Source organism: Lithobates pipiens, unplaced genomic scaffold, assembly GCF_037356315.1.
Source record: "Lithobates pipiens isolate NorthernLeopardFrog02 unplaced genomic scaffold, aLitPip1_a1.2 Scaffold_13, whole genome shotgun sequence".
NCBI classification, from domain to species: domain Eukaryota; kingdom Metazoa; phylum Chordata; class Amphibia; order Anura; family Ranidae; genus Lithobates; species Lithobates pipiens.
In genome coordinates this window covers 389,854,418-389,874,075 of record NW_027507718.1, presented here as the reverse complement: position 1 = coordinate 389,874,075, position 19,658 = coordinate 389,854,418, and the positions used below count along the sequence as shown (strand labels likewise).

The following is a 19,658-nucleotide window of genomic DNA, read 5'->3' as shown; positions in this document are numbered from 1 at the left end:
AGCCGACAAAATATATGCCCCAGTGTGGCTCCTGTCCCCCAAACAAGCCAGCGCAAGCACGGCATGACATCGTTTTGCCTGCGTACTTACGTAGCCCCTGTAACGCCTACGGATTACTGCTGGTTCTGAGGACAGAGCACTGGAAGAGGCCATGGAGGAAGAAGAAGAGGAGGGGGTGGAGGAGAGAGGTGTGTCACAACCAGTAGTAGCATTTTGGAGGTGTGGTGGCGGAACAACCTCCAACACTACTGCACCTTGTCCTGCATCCTTCCCAGCTTCCAGAAGAGTGACCCAATGGGCAGTGAAAGACAGGTAACATCCCTGTACATGCCTGCTGGACCATGAGTCAGCGGTAATATGCACCTTACCGCTGACCGCCCTGTCCAGCGAGGCAAGGACATTGCCTTCCACATGCCGGTAGAGAGCCAGAATCGCCTTCCGTGAGAAAAAGTGGCGTTTGGGGACCTGCCACTGAGGAACCGCACATTGTACAAACTCACGGAAGGGGGCCGAGTCTACCAACTGAAAAGGCAGCAGTTGAAGTGCTAGCAATTTAGCCAAGCTAGCATTCAACCGCTGGGCATGTGGATGGCTGGGAGTGAACTTCTTTCGACGGTCCAGCAGCTAGGGCAGGGAAATTTGCCTGCTATAATCGGACATGGGTGTACTGCTAGCAGAGTGCCCGGAAGCACTTGGCTGTGACACACCTAATTCTACACCTTCATTCCTCTCAGAGCAGGTTTCAGAGAGGACTGAAGGTCTAGTGGGCTTGGAGATCCCAGCTGATGAGGAGCAAGGAGAGGTCCGCTTTGTTCTTTGGTGTGGGTCTTTGAGGTACGCTTGCCAACGAGCTGCATGGCAGGTCAACATTTGTCTGGTCAAGCATGTGGTGCCCAAGCAGCTGATGTTTTGGCCACGCGAGATACGCTTGAGACATATGTTGCAAATAGCAGTGGTGCAATCTGATGCACTTGTCTCAAAAAAGGCCCACACCAAAGAACTTTTAGAATAACGTGCAGAGGCAGCGCCCTGCACAGGCGCAGCTCTGCGGTGTGATTCAGTCGGTGTGCTGCCCCTAAGCTGGCCCCCGGAGGGCATCTTACCTCGTTGGACATGTGCCTTCTCCTCCTCCTCCTCTCTCCTACCAGGCACCCACATGGAGTCAGTGCCCTCATCATCCCCTGCCTCTTCATCGCTGGAGCAAACCTGGCAGTATGCTGCAGCTTGTGGAACATGACTGCCAGATTGCTGCCCTTCTTGAGCATCCCCTCTCTCTGCGATCACGCTACTTCCTTCCTCTAGCTGAGTATCATCATCAGAGCCTACAAAACACTGGGCATCCTCCTGGAGCATGTACCCAACACTGTGGTCAAAGAGTTCAGGAGACTCCTCAGGAGGACGTGGTGGGTCTAGGGAAGGAGTCACTGATGATGACATTGAGAGGAGGGAAGACGATGCGTTGGCAGCTGCTTTGCTAGTACCCTGAGCCTGGGTGAGAGAGGATGAGGAGGATGAAGAGGGCTTGGTCATCCACTCTACCAAGTCTTCGGCATGTTGCGGCTCAACATGTCCAGCTGCCGAAAAGAAGGACAAGCGTGTCCCATGGCCACGTGCTGATGATGACGATGCACCGCGTCCACGACCAGCACTGTTGTCTCTAGACACAGAGCCTGCTTGCCCTCTTTTATCGGCTCGCGCCTCTCCTTGTTGGCCTTCCAGACATGGTAATGGCCTGAAGGGAGATGGGAAAACCAGCAATTGGGTAGTGTACATTGTGCTGGAGGCACACAACACCCACTAACTCCTGCAGATGGCAGATGGCTCAATTAGAGAAGAGCTATATAGGTGGATATATAACGGTGTATACTGCGGTCAGGGCACGCAGACAGCACTCACAATCTCCTACAACTGACTGCAAGCTCTATTAAAAAAGAGCAATATAGCTAGCTATATAGGTGGATATAATGGTGTATACTGCGGTTAGGGCACGCAGACAGCACGTCTCCTACAACTGACTGCAAGCTCTATTAAAAAAGAGCAATATAGCTAGCTATGTAGGTGGATATAACGGTGTATACTGCGGTCAGGGCACGCAGACAACACCCACTACAGAAGAGCAAGAACGCAAAATCGGCCAATAACGAATGGTGTATACTGTATTGAAGGTACACTGAACACCCACTAACTCCTACAGACGCCAACACACTACACAAGGCTGCCGCGCTGGCGCCCTTATATAGTGTGGTACTACACAGCCTGAGCTATGATTGGCCACAGGCATCCTGCCTGTGGCCAATCATGGCTCTCCTCGCTGCCGACGCTGTGATTGGCCAAGCATGCGGGGTCACAGTGCGTGCTTGGCCAATCATGAGCCAGCAATGCACTGCGATAGCGCAGTGCATTGTGGGCCGTGAGCGCCACATGAATTTGGCACAAACGGTCCATAACGTTCAGTATTTGCCGAACGGCGAACAGCCGATGTTCGAGTCGAACGTATGTTTGACTCGAACACGAAGCTCATCCCTAGTAACCACTGATAGTGGTCTGTACCTAGTCAGGAGACGATACCTCCAAAGAGCCGTTGGTAGAATCTGAGTTAAGCCAGACATCCCATACCTTTGCAAATTTCTTTGGGAAAGAGGTATATGTAAACTTATAGAGTGGAATAGTTGAGTTGACTAGTACATTCCAGTACTCTAGTGGGGGAACCACAGGAGATTTACACTTCAAAATTATTGATTTACTTACATAATATATAAGAGGACCCAGGAGAGTCCTAATCACTCAGGTGGGAGCTAAGGGGTTGTCCAGGCCCAGTATGCGAATATCTATCCTCAATGTGATTTGGATAGTAGTCAACTTAAAAATAAATTGTGAAAGGTTAGCCCAGAAAGTTTGTATCAAGGGGCAATTCCAAAAAACGTGGGCATAGTCAGCTGGGTCACCCATATATCACCAGCAGCCCGATGAGACCGAAGTGTATATTCTATTTAATTGCTGGGGGGGGGGCATATAGCCTATGTAAGATTTTAAATTGTATCAATCTCAGCCAGTTACTAGCTACATTGGATATTCCCATATTTTCTCGCAAACCTCCCCATCCAGCTCGAGCTTAAAGCATCCAAGTCGTCATCAATGAGAGACGGCAAAGCCTTGTAAATATTGGATAATGGGTTAAGCCGCATTGCATAATTTTACTGCTGTCTTATTTTTTATTCAAAAAAGTTAATTTTTTCCAAAGAAAGTGCGCTTGTAAAACCGCTGTGCAAATACGGTGTGAAAAAAAGTATTTCAACAACCACCATTTTATTCTCTAAGGTGTTAGAAGAAAAAAACAATATATGATGTTTGGGGGTTCCAAGTAATTTTCTAGCAAAAAAAACCTGTTTTAAACATGTGAACACCAAAATCTCAAAACAAGGCTGGTCCTTATGTGGTTAATAAGGGAGGAGAAATCTGAATGAATATAGAGGTAGGGGGATGAGAGGGTGAGGAGTAGGTAGTGTCTCCAGAGGGGGTCACTAATCTATTTAATTAAATATGAATTTTAGTAAAACAATAAGTTATAAGTCATATATCCTCAGGGTAGTAATAATGTGTCATCAAAGTTCAATGTTCAATCCACGCGCTCCAGAGGGCTTCAAATTTGATACTTAATCAAGAAAGATAGCTTCAATTTTTGCATGAATCATGGATTGAGGAACTGTGTTTGACTGATAATACACAAAGTGAATCAGATTTACAAGCTTTCACTATGGTTTGTTTTGCCACTGTAGTTACAAAGAGCATAAGTTTAAACTGACGGTGAGACAAGGCATGTGGTTTGCTGTTCAGGAGTGCTGTGGTTGGATCAGGTAGTAATAAAACTTTGAACATTGTGGAAAGAATCTTAAACACATTTCCGACCAAAAGGATCTGACTATGTTATATTCCCACCAGATGTGTACATGTGTTCCCAACGCAGAGCAGCCTTGAAAGCAGTGGGAAGGATATTGTGAATAGAACTTAGAATATTCTGGCTGGGACCAAGTACCATCTGGTGAGTACCTTATAGTTGGTTTCACATGCTATTATATTTGATGAGGCAGATTTGGTTGCTTGCCAGATTTAAGTCCAATTTATATGTCCTGATTGTAAATGAAAGTCTATTTGCCATTTGTTTGTATAAGTGGGGGGGAGAAGTAATGTTGAAAGTAGTTGGGAATATATGTCGAACATAAGTCCACATCTGTGTGGATCAGATTTGCAGGCTAGTTCAAATATAAAGAAACCTGAGGATGTCAAGTCTGATGGTGCATTATTAGTAAAAAAAAAATGTTAATTTGAAGATATCTAAAGGTTTCTGTGGTTGGAAGATCATGAGTTTCACATAGAGTTGGGAATGGTGTGATGGTAGAAGATTTGTATAAATGGTGAGCACTAGGTATGGGCTTTATGTTCGAGTTGAACATGAGTTCAACTTGAACATTGGCTGTTCACCAGTTCACCGAATAGCGAACAATTTTGGGTGTTCGCGGCAAATTCGAAAGCCGCGGGACACCCTTTAAAAGTCTATGAGAGAAATTAAAAGTGAAAATTTTAAAGGCTTATATGCATGGTATTGTCATAAAAAGTGTTTGGGAACCTGGGTCCTGCCCCAGGGGACATGTGTCAATGCAAAAAAAAAGTTTTAGGAGTAGTGATTTTAATAATGCTTAAAGTGTAACAATAAAAGTGTAATATTCCTTTAAATGTTGTACCTGAGGGGTATCCATAGTATTGTCTTACAGCAAAATTACATTTCTAAAGTAAAAAAAGTCATTTAAAACTACTCGCGGCTATAATGAATTGTCGGTACAACAATACACATAAAAGTTCATTGATAAAAACGGCATGGAATTTCCCCACAGGGGAACCCCGAACCAAAATGTAAAAAAAAAATGCGTGGGGTCTCCCTACATTCCATGCCAGGCCTGGTATGGATATTAAAGGGAACCCTGTGCCAAAATTTAAAAAAATGGCATGGGGTCCCCCCAAAAATCCATACCAGACCCTTATCCAAGCACGCAACCTGGCAGGCCCACAGGAAAAGAGGGGTGGGGACGAGAGAGCCACGGGGACTTCCCTATGGCTTTACCTATGATGTCAGAGGGGGCAGGATCACCCCATTTACGTAAGCGGGTGACCCCACCCCCCTCTGACAACACAGGAGCCATAGGGAAGTCCCCGTCATCAGAGGGGGGCGGGGTCACCGGCCTCTGTTATATAAAAAGTGTCAGAAGAACCGAAGCATCACCTTGAAGACTCCAGCCAGAGCAAGATGTGGGATGAGAAAAGCGGAGGAAGAAGAAGATGAAAAAGAAGTTGAAGAAGAAGATGAAGGAAGAAGAACACCGAAGGAAGAAGAACACCGAAGGAAGACCAGAAGAAAGAAGATGAAAGAAGACGCGAAAAGAAGAAGAAATTAATAAAGGACTTGTCAAAAACCATCTCTTGTGTTTTTTAACCCTTTTGACACTTTTTTGTGAAATGGTAGGGGTACATTTGTACCCCATTACCAGTTCACACGGGGAGCAGGATCTGGGGGTCCCCTTGTTAAAGGGGGCTTCCAGATTCTGATAAGCCACCCGCCTGCAGACCCCCACAACCACCGGCAAGGGTTGTGGGGATGAGGCCCTTCTCCCAATCAACAATGGGGACAAGGTGCTTTGGGGGGACCGCAACCCCAAAGCACCCTACCAATGTTGAGGGCATGTGGACTGGTACAGTTCAGAAGGAGGGGCGCTCTGATAAGGTTCTGGTATGGATTTTTGGGGGGCCCCCACACCATTTTTTTTATTTTGGCACGGGGTTCCCCTTAATATCCATACCAGACCTGAAGGGCATGGTATGGAATTTAAGGGGACTCCCACGCATTTTTATTTTTTAATTTTAATTCGGGGTTCCCCTGTGGGGAATCTCCATGCCATTTTTATCAATGAACTTTTATGTGTATTGTCGGACCGACAATTCATTATAGCCGTGAGTAGTTTTAAATTACTTTTTTTCCTTTAGAAATGTAATTTTGCTGTCAGGCTGTTCTAAACAAGGGAACATGCGCCCCTTTACAGACATACTATAGACACCCCACAGGTATGAAATTTAAAGGAATATTACACCTTTATTTTTTCACTTTAAGCATTATTAAAATTGCTGCTACCGAAAAAACGTCCCTTTTTTTTGTATTGATACATGTGCTCTGGGGCAGGACCTGGGTCACCAAATACTTTTTATGACAATACCATGCATATAAACCTTTAAAATGAGCACTTTTGATTATTCATATTATTCATGTTAGTGTCCCATAGACTTTAACGGTGTTCGTGTGTTCAAACACATTTTTTGTCTGTTTGCATGTTCTGGATGTGAACCGAACAGGGGGGTGTTCGGCTCATCCCTAGTGAGAACATGTTAATCCAGCCTTTGACCAAGCTAAAAATAAGTTGGGGTGGACCAGGCTGGGTAGAATGAGGAGTTATGGAGATAGGAAAGGAGGGGGGTGTGTCTAGATTGTAGACCAAATCAGGTTTTTTAATTATCCCAAATGGATAGGCTGTGTTTAGAATAAGAAAGATACAGGAAAAAGATACAGGATTTTTTGAAGGATGGATATTTTTATCATTGTAATTCTACCTAACCATGCTAATGGTAGGTATGACCAATTTGTGTTGGAGTTTGTTAAGTTGTGATAACATAGGTGGGTAATTTGTTGCATGGAGTTCTTTTGGGTTAGCTTTAAAGTTTATTCCAAGATAAGAGATTAACATTGTAGACCATGTAAGTGAATGGAGTAGTTGGGTTTGGAGAGCAGGTGGGAATGAGATATTAAGAGCTTTTGATTTATGAGGATTTATTGACCTGATACTTGTTCAAATTTGGAAAGGATGTCAAAGAGAGTCAGTGCTGATACTATGGGTGACGTAAGGAATATTAGGACATCGTCTGCAAACATACATAATTTATGGTGATGACCACCACATTCCAGTCCTCTAATATTCAAATTGGATTGAATGTGTTGGGCCAGGGGTTCAATTGCCAAAGCAAATAGGAGAGGGGGAAGGGGGCATCCCTCTCTGGTACCTCTCTCAATATTGAAACTGTTGGAAATATAGGAAATATATGCTTTTCGGTGCTGATATAGGGTGGTGATCCATCTCAGGAAATGGGGTCCGAATCCTCATTTGTTAATGATAGAGTGTAAATAAGGCCATGATAAGAAATCAAAGCCTTACGTATGTCTAATGAGAGGAAACAGGTAGGGATATGGCGAGAACGAGCTGCATGGGCCAGAAGTGTAGCTCTACATATATTGTCACCTGCTTATCTTGAGGGAATAAATCCAGTCTGATCTTTATGGATTAAGGGGTTAAATCTGGATGAGAGAATTTTGGCCAATGTTAAGCATGGAAACTGGTCTATAATTAGACCAGGAAGTGTTGTCTGTGTTGGGTTTAGGAATCATAGAAATAGAAGCTGTGAATGACGCTGTATAAAAATCGTATCCAGTAAGGAGGGAGTTAACCTCTTCAGCCCTGGAAGATTTTCCCCCCTTCCTGACCAGAGCACGTTTTTCAATTTGGCACCGCGTCGCTTTAATTGACAATTGTGCGGTCGTGCGACGTTGCACCAAACAAAAATTAACATCCTTTTTTTTCTACAAATAGAGCTTTCTTTTGGTGGTATTTGATCACCTCTGCAGTTTTTATTTTTTGCGTTATAAACAAAAAAAGAGCGACAATTTTGAACAAAAGCAATATTTATCGGCCGATATGTATTCGTCTACATATTTTTGGTAAAAAAACTCACAATAAGTGTATATTGATTGGTTTGCCCAAAAGTTATAGCGTCTACAAAATAGGGGATAGTTTTATGCCATTTTTATTATGAGTTGACATTATTTTGGGACCATTGTCATTTATACAGCGACCGGTGCTATAAAAATGCTCTGATTACTGTGTAAATTACACTGGCAGTGAAGGGATTAAAAACTAGGTGGCGATCAAGGGGCTAAGTGAAAAGAAAAAGGGGAAACCCCAGCAATAAGATATGCAATGGAATTTGAGAGTTTGCAGGTGAGGTTTCATTTCTTTGCATTTAATTAGTGTTACTTGGGATAGGTCATGGAAGACTTGGTACCTATGCTCCTGGAAAATGAAAGATTCCTTATTCCTTGAAGCTTTCATCAATTGTTCTTTTGTGCGAAAGTAGTGCATTTTAATGACTATATCTCCGGGGGGTCTATCTTCTTTACATGAGGTTAGAGCTCTGTGAATTCTGTCATTTCTGAATATTCTATTGGGATAGATAGAGCAAGTTCTTGAAAGAGTGCTGTAACCGTAGATTGTAAATCAGCAATTTCTTCAGGAATACAGTGGATTTGCAAATTTGATCTCCTGGCGCGATTCTCAAAATCTTCTAGGCGAGTTTGAAGGGCAGAATAATCATCCTTAAGAGATGTTCAGTGAGTAGAGTTAGTAATATCAAATAAATGTACCCTCCGTTCTAGGATAGAGGTGCATTGGCCTACCTCTCACGAATCAACCAGTTGTGTCAAAAATAATGTACTGTAACGGTTGCCTCTGTATAAGTGATCAGGGAATATATCTTAGTGTAGCATCACCTATAGCAGTCCCAGTTCCTATAAGCCAACTAAGCCTTGTCTACTGGTACATGGCTGTCCCCAGGAATGGAATGCCATATTCACTGGCCAGGAAGGACAAGAGGCTGAAGAAAGGAAGAAAAAAAGAGTCCCTGTGGTTCCGTAGTTGTCCTCAGAGGATGACTTGGATTGGAGTTTCACAGGAACGTGAAGCAGGATGTACAGATGGGTCAGTTCAGGTGCAGGCAGAGACATGGTCAGCAAGCAGGCAAAGCATCAGTCCAGGAAGCATTCAGAAATGGGGTAAATAAATAGGCCAGGATTGGTACAAGCAGCAGGCAGAGCCAACATAGCACTGGTGTGCCGCTGTTCAGGAACACTGTAACTTGTGTGGCATGATCAGGGACACTGTGAATGGTGTGGCGCTGATTAGGGCACTGTATCTGGTATGGAGGTGATTAGGGACAATATGAATGGTGTGGCAGTGATAAGGGACACTGGGACTGTTGTAGCAGTGGCCATAGACACTGTAACTGATGAAACAGTGATCAAGGACAATATGGCTGGTGTGGCAGTAATCAGAGACAATATGACTGGTGTGACAATGATCAGGAACAATATGACTGGTGTGGCTGTGATTAGGAAAAATATGAATAATGTGGCTGTGATAATGGACATTGTGAGTGGTGTGGCAGAGATTGGGGACACTGTACTACTATGGGAAAGTCTGGCCAGGATTTTTTTTTTAAACTGTGATTTCTCTTACAGCCATGATGGCTGTAAAAGCAATAATTTCTCACTCTCTCTGGCTACATTCCTGCAGCCATTGAGAAATACTGTAATATATGTGATTGGCCACAGCTATCATATGGTACAGGGCTGCTGTGAATGGCCCTGTACTATGTGATCTCTGTGACCGATCAGAAATCGCACACTAGTAAACAACAATGCCAGGAAATTACATATTGTTTTCTACTGTCCATGTGATCAGTGTTCAGTGGCACAGGGGGGGAGATTTACTAAAACTGGTACAAACAGAAACTGGTGCAGCTGTGCATAGTAACCAATAAGCTTCTAACATCAGCTTGTTCAATTAAAGGGGTTGTAAACTCTCATTGTTTTTCACCTTAATGCATTCTATGCATTAAGGTGAAAAATCTTCTGTAGTGCTGCAGTCCCCAAGCCCCCCCCCCCCCCTTTTTATTTACCTGACATGGATCTTTCTCTCGCCAGGAACGAGCACACCATCTGTAGCTGGTGTCTCGTGTCCTGATTGGATAGATTAATATCAGCGCAGCCATTGGCTCCCGCTGCTGTCAATCAAATCCAATGACGCGGCATCGAGGGGGAGGGGCCGAGTCCTGCATTCTGTGTGAATGGACACAGATGCGGGACTCAGGAGCGTGTCTGCATGGGTTTCCACCAAGGAGAACGCTTCTTCAACGTGGACACTCAATGCGGGGAGGAGCCACCAGCACCGTCAGGGGATCCCAGAAGAGGAGGTTCGGGGCCACTTTGTGTAAAATGAACTGCACAGTTGAGATAAGTATGACATGTTTGTTATTTATTTTTTATTTTTTAAACGAGGGTTTACAACCCCTTAAAGCTTTGACAATAAAACCTAAAAGTTAATTGTTTACTATGCACAGCTGCACTAGATTCTGTGTGCACCAGTTTTAGAAAATCTCCCCCAGTGGGACGGGTATGTCCACCTCCATTGGCGCTGCTCCCATTGGTCATAGTAAATAAACAGTTGGATAGGTGGTTAAATTCCATTTGGTGGGGAGCAGCAGTTTTAATAACACTTAAAGGAAAATATAAAAAAATGCAAAATTCAATAAAATGCCTGGGGGATGCTTAACTTGCCTGTGAAATCTGTCTGATTTTTACAGCCTACCAAAGCAAAACTCACATTTAAAAAAGCAAAAAAAAAAAAAAGCCATTTTAATTGCCTGTAAATGACAGCTCTGTGCCACAAGGCCCTTATCCTTGATGTGTTAGGTAGAGATGTCAAGTAGGACCCCATGTAAAAACAAAAAAAAAAAAGAAAAAGTACCCAAAAGGTCTTACTTCCATAGGAGGTTTCCAGATTCTGATTCTGATAAGCTCTCCACTCGCAAACTTCCACAACCAGCAGGCCAGGGTTTTGCAGAAATGGCCCTTGTCTCCTCATCAACAAGGGGATAAGGTGCGTTGTGTGTACCCTAAAGACATGTGGCCTGGTATGATTCAGGAGAAAAGGGGGTGCATGCTTGTCTCCCCTCATTTCCTGGTCAGCCAGGCCGCATCCTCAAATAAGGGTCTAGTATATTTTAAGGGGGAACCGGATTTTTTTTGTTTTTGTTTTTGCATAATAGCTTGAGAAGAGTATCAAATAAAATTAGAAATTAATGCAACAAGTACAGGGGAGTATTTCTCTGGCACTACACCAGGTCTAGGGATAGTTAAAGAGAGTAACCCTTAGGAGCCATTTAAAGCAAATTAACAAATTGTTTGCAATGCATTTTGGCAAAAAAGCTAAATTTCACCAGTTATTTGTTTTTTTGTTCATACCTAAAGGTCTGGTTTTACAGGATGCGAGACTAAAGCCTGATATAACATTGTCTTTGATGGATGCTTCAGTTGGTTGTCCATCCTTGGATGTCCTAATATAACAGCGATTTCTAAGAGGGCAAAGTAAATGTATGTTAATGTTAAAATTTTATTAAACGGAAATATACAAATATGCATATATCACGCCACTTCACACACTTTTTAGCATTGGGGCACTTTGAGAGAGGTTCAACATAAAAAAAAAAACATTGACATCCCCATGGGGATATGGGGATGTGTTATGCCCCACCTACCTTCCTCCGATGGTAGACAAGTTGATTGTCAATCCCACCTTAGTGAACTGGTTAGTGTAAAAAAGACAACACAAAAATAATGTATCATTTGTTTTTAAATATATATACAGGTTCTAGCAATATCCTGCAGCCTCCAGGTAAAAGTAAGGAGGGATTTAAATGTATTACCTTTCTACACAAACTCCTGTTTGAGCAATCCTGAGTTTCCAATGCTATAGATGGTTTATGTGCACAAGTAACTCTATGAGGGAGTCACCTGTGACATCTTTGTCCATATTTGGATTTAGATCATTTTTCGCATGTTTGGACAAAGTCCAGATATTGACAATGGCATCATAGGGAACTCCAACACCAGAGTTCCCTGGGCTCATAAAACTGTACCCAATGTGGGAAATCCTACATTGCTTAAGAGTTGAGTAATGAGGAAGCAGGAATAGGTTTCTCCTTTCCCTTATCTGTCAATGCTAGACTGGAATCGAGCTGGAAACTGAGATGGTAAATGTTTGTTCAATTAGAATAGTAAAATCATGTTTAGTGCTTTATTTTTACATTTTCACTTACCCAAACATTAGTGGACTGGCTAGGGGTCCTCCAAAACAAGGCCACAAGGCAGGGGACAACCTCCTACTTGTTCCCACCAGGCAGCAGGTGGTTGATATGTAAACTCCCTCCTCCTCCATGCCAGTACACCATCCTGAGCACTGGGGATGGTGAAAAGCTTGTAAGGGGGACCATGATTGGCTGTGTGTTGGCACCAAACCGCTAGATTTTGATATTCTTCTTGCATAGGACAATGACCAACTACTGATAGATAGAAGCCTTAACCATATTGTTCCCAGCTCCTGGCCGTAGGTCCACTCACAACATCCCTGGCCTTGAGCCTTTATATTTAATAAGAAAGAAATGTTCACTCAAAAAGTATATTTTCAACACTTTACTGCAGCTTGCAAAGATGGCTGTGACATTAAATATCACATTGACATATTGACAGAACTCTTCAGCATATGTTGCCTTACACAACAGCAAACCTTCTGTAGCAGACACAGCATGCCAGCACATAATTATTAAGCCATCTCCCCTTTACTCTTTAGGAGCACCACGGTGATAGGACAAACCTTCCTATTTACTAAATTCCACAGCATTTCACTTCTGTCAAACCTAGATTAACTAGGTATAGAAAAGTAGTATACCATTCTCTCTCTATGTCCCATGTTATAGCTCTGACCAGCCAGGCACACTCCCCGATTTTACAATCTCATTCCCAGGTGTACTAGTACTCATGTCAGAGAACACTAAGCCCTTGTACACACGGTCGGAGAATCCGTCGGAATGTGTCCTATCGGACCGTGTCGTCGGATAATCCGACTGTGTGTGGTATGCATCGGACCGATTCCGTCCAAATATCCGTCCGACCCAATTTTCCAACATGTTGGAAATATTTCCCGACCAACTGGGCCGATCGGACATACTCCGATCATGTGTAGAGAATTTTGATCGGACTAAGTGCCACGCATGCTCAGATCAAATTCCTACATCAAAGCTATTGGCTACTAGCCTGAATGTAGTCCCATCGTAACGAAATTACGCCATCACGTTCTGAAAGATCGGATTTTTCGACAACTTTGTTCGACCGTGTGTATGCAGCAGTTTCGGACAAAATCCGACGGGCAAAATCCGACGGATTTGGTTGTGGAAATCTCCAACCGTGTGTACAGGGGCTTAGTCTGGTCTAATATGCCTTTTGCATGCACTTCAGAGAGTAACAAGAATCAGGGCAACTATAGCTGGTTATTCTGGGTGTTAAACTGCACCACCCTTGTTTCAGCTTTGTTAAGGGCCTTTGGCAGTAGCTGACTACATCTACGTGGCTGTGTAAAGTTTTGCACCCCTGCCCTGTCTCCACCCATTATATCACTACAGGAAGGCTTTGTCTAACAGGGGACCTAAAACCCAATTACATAATTCATATTACCGTGCTATTTTGGGATAGATCCATCTAGTGGCAGACTAACTAACTGCACCTGCTTACAAGCCTAATGCTCATCAGCATTGAGCTATCGTGCTTTGGATGGGAGCTCTGCTTTTTGGGGGAACCTTCCTGAAAGCACCCCTCAATGTTTAGGATCATGTGGGCTTGTAATACATATTTTACACTACTTTGTTTTAGGAATATCAGTATGCATGCCTGGCATGCTGTGCTAGTAAGTTAAGGGTGGGAGGAGTCACAGTTTTTAAAATTATTTTCTACTTACAGGAAAAATAATATAAAAAATAGGATCAGTGCTTGGTCAGAAACTATTATAATCTATTTTGGTGAAAAACAATTAATCTGTATTAAACAAAGTCATTTGAAAAATAATTAAAATTGAATAACATCACTTATTCAAGCACATACATGTACTATATTGCAGCTTGCCAGTCATTAGATGCGGTGGCTGAATTTGTTTCCTTTTTTTTTTACAGGCTTTATTCTCCTTTATTTTCAGGAGGAGATCCTGCCAATAACACAGCTCCTGTCCTAGGGTGGGTTGTGAAATCAGTGACTCTCAGAAGTCTAACCTTAATTCCTGCATGCTTGTTCTAAGATAGTAAATCAATAGTGAACATGACAACAATGCACCTTTAAATTCAAGTTACCAATGATAGCTCCAACCTAGCAGAATATTAGTTCAAACCCCAAAGAATTCCTTTTTCCAAAATTTAGTTGGTCCAACTATTGTTCCAATAACAATGAAATAATATTTCTGGAACTACTGTGAAATCATGCGTTTGAGTTCTACTTTTCCATGTCAATAGAAATACAAAGTGATATTAAAGCCTAAAACTAAACATTATTGTATTGGACCTTACAAATCTCGAACTGTGGTTGCTACAACAGTTTTTATTAGTTGTTTTTCAACTTCCTTTACAGCCCAAGCTATCCAGCAAACAGGCAATCAAAAGGTTAAAAAAAATGTATGTATTATTCATTTATGAAAAACTTTTATCCCAAAAGAAAAAAGGTTGTTGCTGTTTGTAGTGCTACCCCTGCAAGAGACACTGATTTTAAAGTGGTTGTATAGTCAAATATATGACTTTGACCTACAGGTAAGCCTATAATAAGGCTGACCTGTAGGTAAAAAGAATATCCCCCTTGCAATGAGCTGCTGACTTCAGCGGCGCATGCGCACTGGGGATTCTCGGCTGAAAGTCCGGCAGACGCCAGACCTTGCCAGGAAGAAAACTCCCACATGCATGCGCGGGACTGATGAAATCGTGGCTCCGGCCACTCACAGCGCCGGAGCCACGATACCTGGAAGGCACGCTGAGGGAACATGTCAGCTCCCTCTGCGTGGAACGAGATGCTGGCGCCTCATTCTAAGGTAAGTATTTCATAATAAGCTAGTATGCAGTGCATACTAGCTCATTATGCCTTTTCCCTTACAGGTGTAAAAAAAAAAAAAAAAGTCAGCGGGGTTACTTCTGCTTTAACTGGTTCTTAAACAAACAGTACAAAGGCCACCTGCCACCCAAGCAACAGTCCATTCGCTCCAGCTCCAATGAACAGTCTAGTGTTTTTTTTACTTATTGATGGTAAAACTTGTAACAGGAGTGGGATTAGGGCATAGAATACTCCAAAATTATTAGCAATTGGCTGTGAGAATACAATCTTGTCTTGTCCTACCACTGTGCAGCTATTGGTACCTAGTGCAGAACACTGCAAAGTACGGGGGGGGGGGGGTACTCTTCTCTAAAGTCACAGCCCAGGAAACTGCTGAGGACAGGAGAATAGCCTGTATCTGTGACCATATGAGAGCAGTATCAGTCCAAGCAACCGCTGGCACCTTCTGTATATCCCAAAAGTACACGTCCGCCAGGAATAAATTCAGAACTATTACTCCAGTCCCTTGGACAACTGCCAGTCCAGTGAGTGAGACAGTCCTTCTCTAGAGCAGATCCCTCATAATTGAGACCTCACCGAACAGGAACACAGTGTACAATAGCCCACTGAGGCTTAGAACTCTCCTTGCTGGGGAAAAACAATCTCTTCAGGGCTCCAGACTATTTATCAGCCACCATCTGGGCAGACTTCCACAGGGATTGGCAAGGCCTTGATAAATATTCTGGCTGGTTATTGGAATTCTCTCTCCCTAAGCTGTAGAATCTTCTTCTAGAGGCAGTGGGAAGCAATCAAACTCCCAGCCTATAAAACCCTGAACAGGCCAGCCCAAACAATCACTGCTCCCTTAATTACAGAAGGAGATGAAAACAAAATTTACCTAGCATCATAAGCAAGGAGGGTGCTACATGCTTAAAAGCTGTTGGCAAGCATTCATTTTAGTTTGATAGCCAAGTTCATCTAAATATGCTAGTGCATCTAACACTATCCTCACACTGACCCCTGTAAGCATTTTTTCACCATCCCTAAGATACAAATATGATGCTTTTTGGATTACAGGGTAAAAGTAAAAAAAAAAAAAAATGTTACCCATTTTTAAAGGACTGGTAAACTGCAATATATTATATTTTAGTTTTTGGGTTTACTGCTTTAACCTCCCTGGCAGTATTCCCGAGTCTGGATCGGGGTGGAATTTCAGTACCATAAGCGGTAACCACAAGCCAGACTCGGGATCGCATTGCAGGATACAGGGAGAGTTACTTACCTTGTCCCCTGGATCCTGCGATGTCCTCCACGCTGTGTGTGCGAGCTGTCCTCCACTCGGTTCACACACTGCCCAAGTGACGCTGAGCTCCGTTCCCTGGGACGTTGCGACGCACGGGAGCGGAGATTGGCGCCAAATTCAAAAAAGTAAAAACACACAATACACATAGAGTACTGTAATCTTACAGATTACATTACTGTATAAAAAAGATTACACGCCCCTTTGTCCCTAGTGGTCTGTCCAGTGCCCTATATGCACTTTTATATTATAAATACAGTTTTTCCTACCTGGAATTTGAAGATTGTCCATAGCAACCAAAAAGTGTCCCTTTATGTCAAAAGTGGTAGAAAACAGCTCTAATAAATTAGAATCACTTGCAGAATTGAGCGTTAGCGATTTCTGGGGAAATTCATCATCAAACACTAAATTTAATGACAGCGACAATTCTGCAACTGAGCAAATTTCAGTATTTTTGATTTGATTACATTATTGAATCATTTTTATTATTATTATTATATTATTATTTGTTATAATTATTTATAGTTATTTATTATATTATTATTTATGATTTTGTGTTTCGAACTTTATCATACCCGGGATGAGTTATTCCTAAGAATTGCAGGCCTACAATATAAAACGCCAAATTTCCATGCAAAATAATTGTACCACTTTCAGCACCTAAAATCTGAAATAATCATAACGCCAGGGAGGTTAACTGCATGCTGACCAGCTGTCATCTTTATAAGGGCAACAGGTTGGCTCTCCTGCGCAAATCGCCGCAGTATGGAGGCTTCTGCAGGCACAGTTGTGGGTCGAGCGGACTCGATGTCCACCAGTAACCCGCAATCATCTAGTACAGAGGCAGAACAGGGATCTGCCTTTGTAAACAAGGCAAATCCCTGTTCTGACAGGGGACATGTCAGAGATCAACTTTTCCCAGTTATTGGGAAGAGTGATCTCTGTCATGTCCCTGGCAGCCCAACCCATCCTACGGTTAGAACACACCTAGGGAACACAATTAACCCCCTTGATTGCCCCCTAGTGTTAACCCCTTCCCTGCCAGTGTCACTTTTACATTGATCAGTGCATTTTTATAGCACTAATCAATGTAATAATGTCACTGGTCCCCAAAAAGTGTCATTTGGGGTCATATTTATCTGCTGCAATGTCGCACTAATTGCAGATCGCCCCCATCACTAGTAAAAACAATAAAAAAATAAAAGTCTATCCCATATTTTGTAGATGCGATAACTTTTGCCCAAACCAAGTAATATATGCCAATTGGGATTTTCTTTACCAAATATATATATATATGGGCCTAAACTGATGAATAAATTAGTTTTTTTTTACTTTAATTTACTTTGTATATGTATTATAACAAAAAAAAAAAAAAAAAAAATATATATATATATATATATATATATATATATATATATATATATATATATATATATATATATATATATATATATATATATATATTTGTTTTTAAATTGTCGCTCTTTGTTTGTTTATAGCGCAAAAAATAAAAACTGCAGAGGTGATCAAATACCACCAAAAGAAAGCTATATTTGTTTGAAAAAAGGACATCAATTTTGTTTGGTTACAGCATTGCACAACCACGCAATTGTAAGTTAAAGCAACGCAGTGCCGTATTGCAAAAAATGGCCTGGTCATTAAGGGGGCAAATCCTTTCGGCGCTGAAGTGGTTAAGTAGAGTTAATATTGACATTTAACTCATTTAAAATAAAACTGTCATAATAAGTAATGAATGTCTCCTCTGATCATTACCAACCTGTTCAATGGTTCTTGCCAGTCTTTTGTTAGATATGTAAAAAATAAACAGTTTGGATAGAATGCACAAATCTTCTGGCACATGTTTACGTCAGGGGCAAGCACACTTGCGAGAGTATCTCCAGAAAATTCGATTGTCTGAAACAGATCTCTTTGGCAATCTAAGGAACAAAAAAATGGGTAAAATAAAACAGAATTAATCTAAGTACATTTAAGCTATTGAAGCCTAAACAAACTTTAGCATTAAAGATCAGATGCTGTGTTCCATATAGGATTTCACTGCAATGAAATCTAAACTCCAAGCTAACCGGTAAATATATTGTTTAAATACATACTGTATAATGTATGTTATACCTATCTACCAAAATGATTTGCAATACTTTCCAAACAATGTTTTGTTTTACACTCTTCTGTCTACCAATGCACACCAGAGTGGTACCTGGGAGAAGAGATGTCCACCCTGGGTACTGTCTATTAAGGCAAACTGCTTTGGTCGCCACTGATCTTCCAAACCATCAGGCTGATTGATTTGGTTTATGATGGTGTCTCCGCATAGTTCTGACACATTGGACTCAGAACTATGCAGTCACTTTTGGGAAGCATTTCAGTTGAGTGATGCTATCCATTGGTGAGTTTGCTGCATAACAGTAAGTCGAATGCAGGCCAAGAAGAGTACCGTAGTTAGCAGGTAAAGTGGCAGACAGTGCTGACTCCTCCTCACTGCTGACCAATTAGATTCTGTTAGATTTGTCAGTCAATGGTACCAATGGGATGCTCATTGTAAATCTTTGCTATAGGCTGAATGGGTACTTGCAGCCTCTGGTATCAGTAGGATGCATATTGACAGTCTCTGATATAGGCCAAATTGGTATTGTTAGTCTCTGCTATCAGCAGGATGTTTATTATCAGTCTCTGGCTTCGTCTGGATATGTAATGTCAGTCCTCGGTATTGGCAGGGGTTGTTATTGAAGAATGTGTAGGTTTGGTCTTTAGTGTAGCTGAAATGTAGAGTTGTCACCTGTCTGGATTTAAATTGGGTTTTTAAAAACAGCTGTACACCTCAATATTTGTTTTTCAGTGTCCACTTTGGGCACTTTGAGGACCATATTATTAAAATGTAGTCCTTTGAAGATCTGTCACTATAAAAACATGTCAGGAAAGCAGGAAGCCACACACTAGCGATGTTGCATCACATCAAAATTTACTAAGCCAGACAAGGCACTCTGCAACCCCACCTAGAGCCAGAGAATTTCCGTAATCAAGCCTGTATTGGTGGAAACTTTGGAGAGGGGGAGTTCTAGATGGGGCTTCAGTTCAGTGCTTTGTCCAGCTTTAATTAATTTAGATGTGATCGGACATCAGTGTGTGACTTCCTGTCACCCCACTGAGATTTTTATGCAGGCTTGGAGCAGTGATATCTCTTTAAAAGCATGTTTCCATTATCCCCATGCCATATCACCATGCACTGCATGCCCTGATATTAATTCCTTGAACTTTATTTTTTTTTTAACATGGTGTTTTTATTCCCAGGTTTTCAAATAATTTAATATTTTTTTTGTTTACCAATATTATTATATACACCATTTAGATAAAGAAAATATTCACTGGTTCCATGTTTTTCTTGGATATTATTGTGCCATTACAACGTGTTGGAGGGGAGTGTTAAATAATCAACCCCAGGTGTTAAATAAGCTAGGCACGCCACAGTGGCACATATTTCCTTGTTCATAATTTCAGCTTTCTGTGTCACTTCTCAGC

General features: G+C 42.0%; 1 protein-coding gene across 1 annotated transcript in view; it reads right to left on the bottom strand.

Moving 5' to 3' along the window:
• The window catches only part of KLKB1 (kallikrein B1), a 136,423-nt gene that overhangs the window by 78,611 nt on the left and 38,154 nt on the right, over positions 1–19,658 (bottom strand). Inside the window, exons 7-8 of the mRNA XM_077477356.1 lie at positions 17,902–18,061; positions 11,171–11,280 (exon numbers count right to left, since the gene is read on the bottom strand). Coding sequence (XP_077333482.1) covers positions 11,171–11,280; positions 17,902–18,061 — 270 coding nt within the window. The remainder of the gene's footprint in view (positions 1–11,170; positions 11,281–17,901; positions 18,062–19,658) is intronic.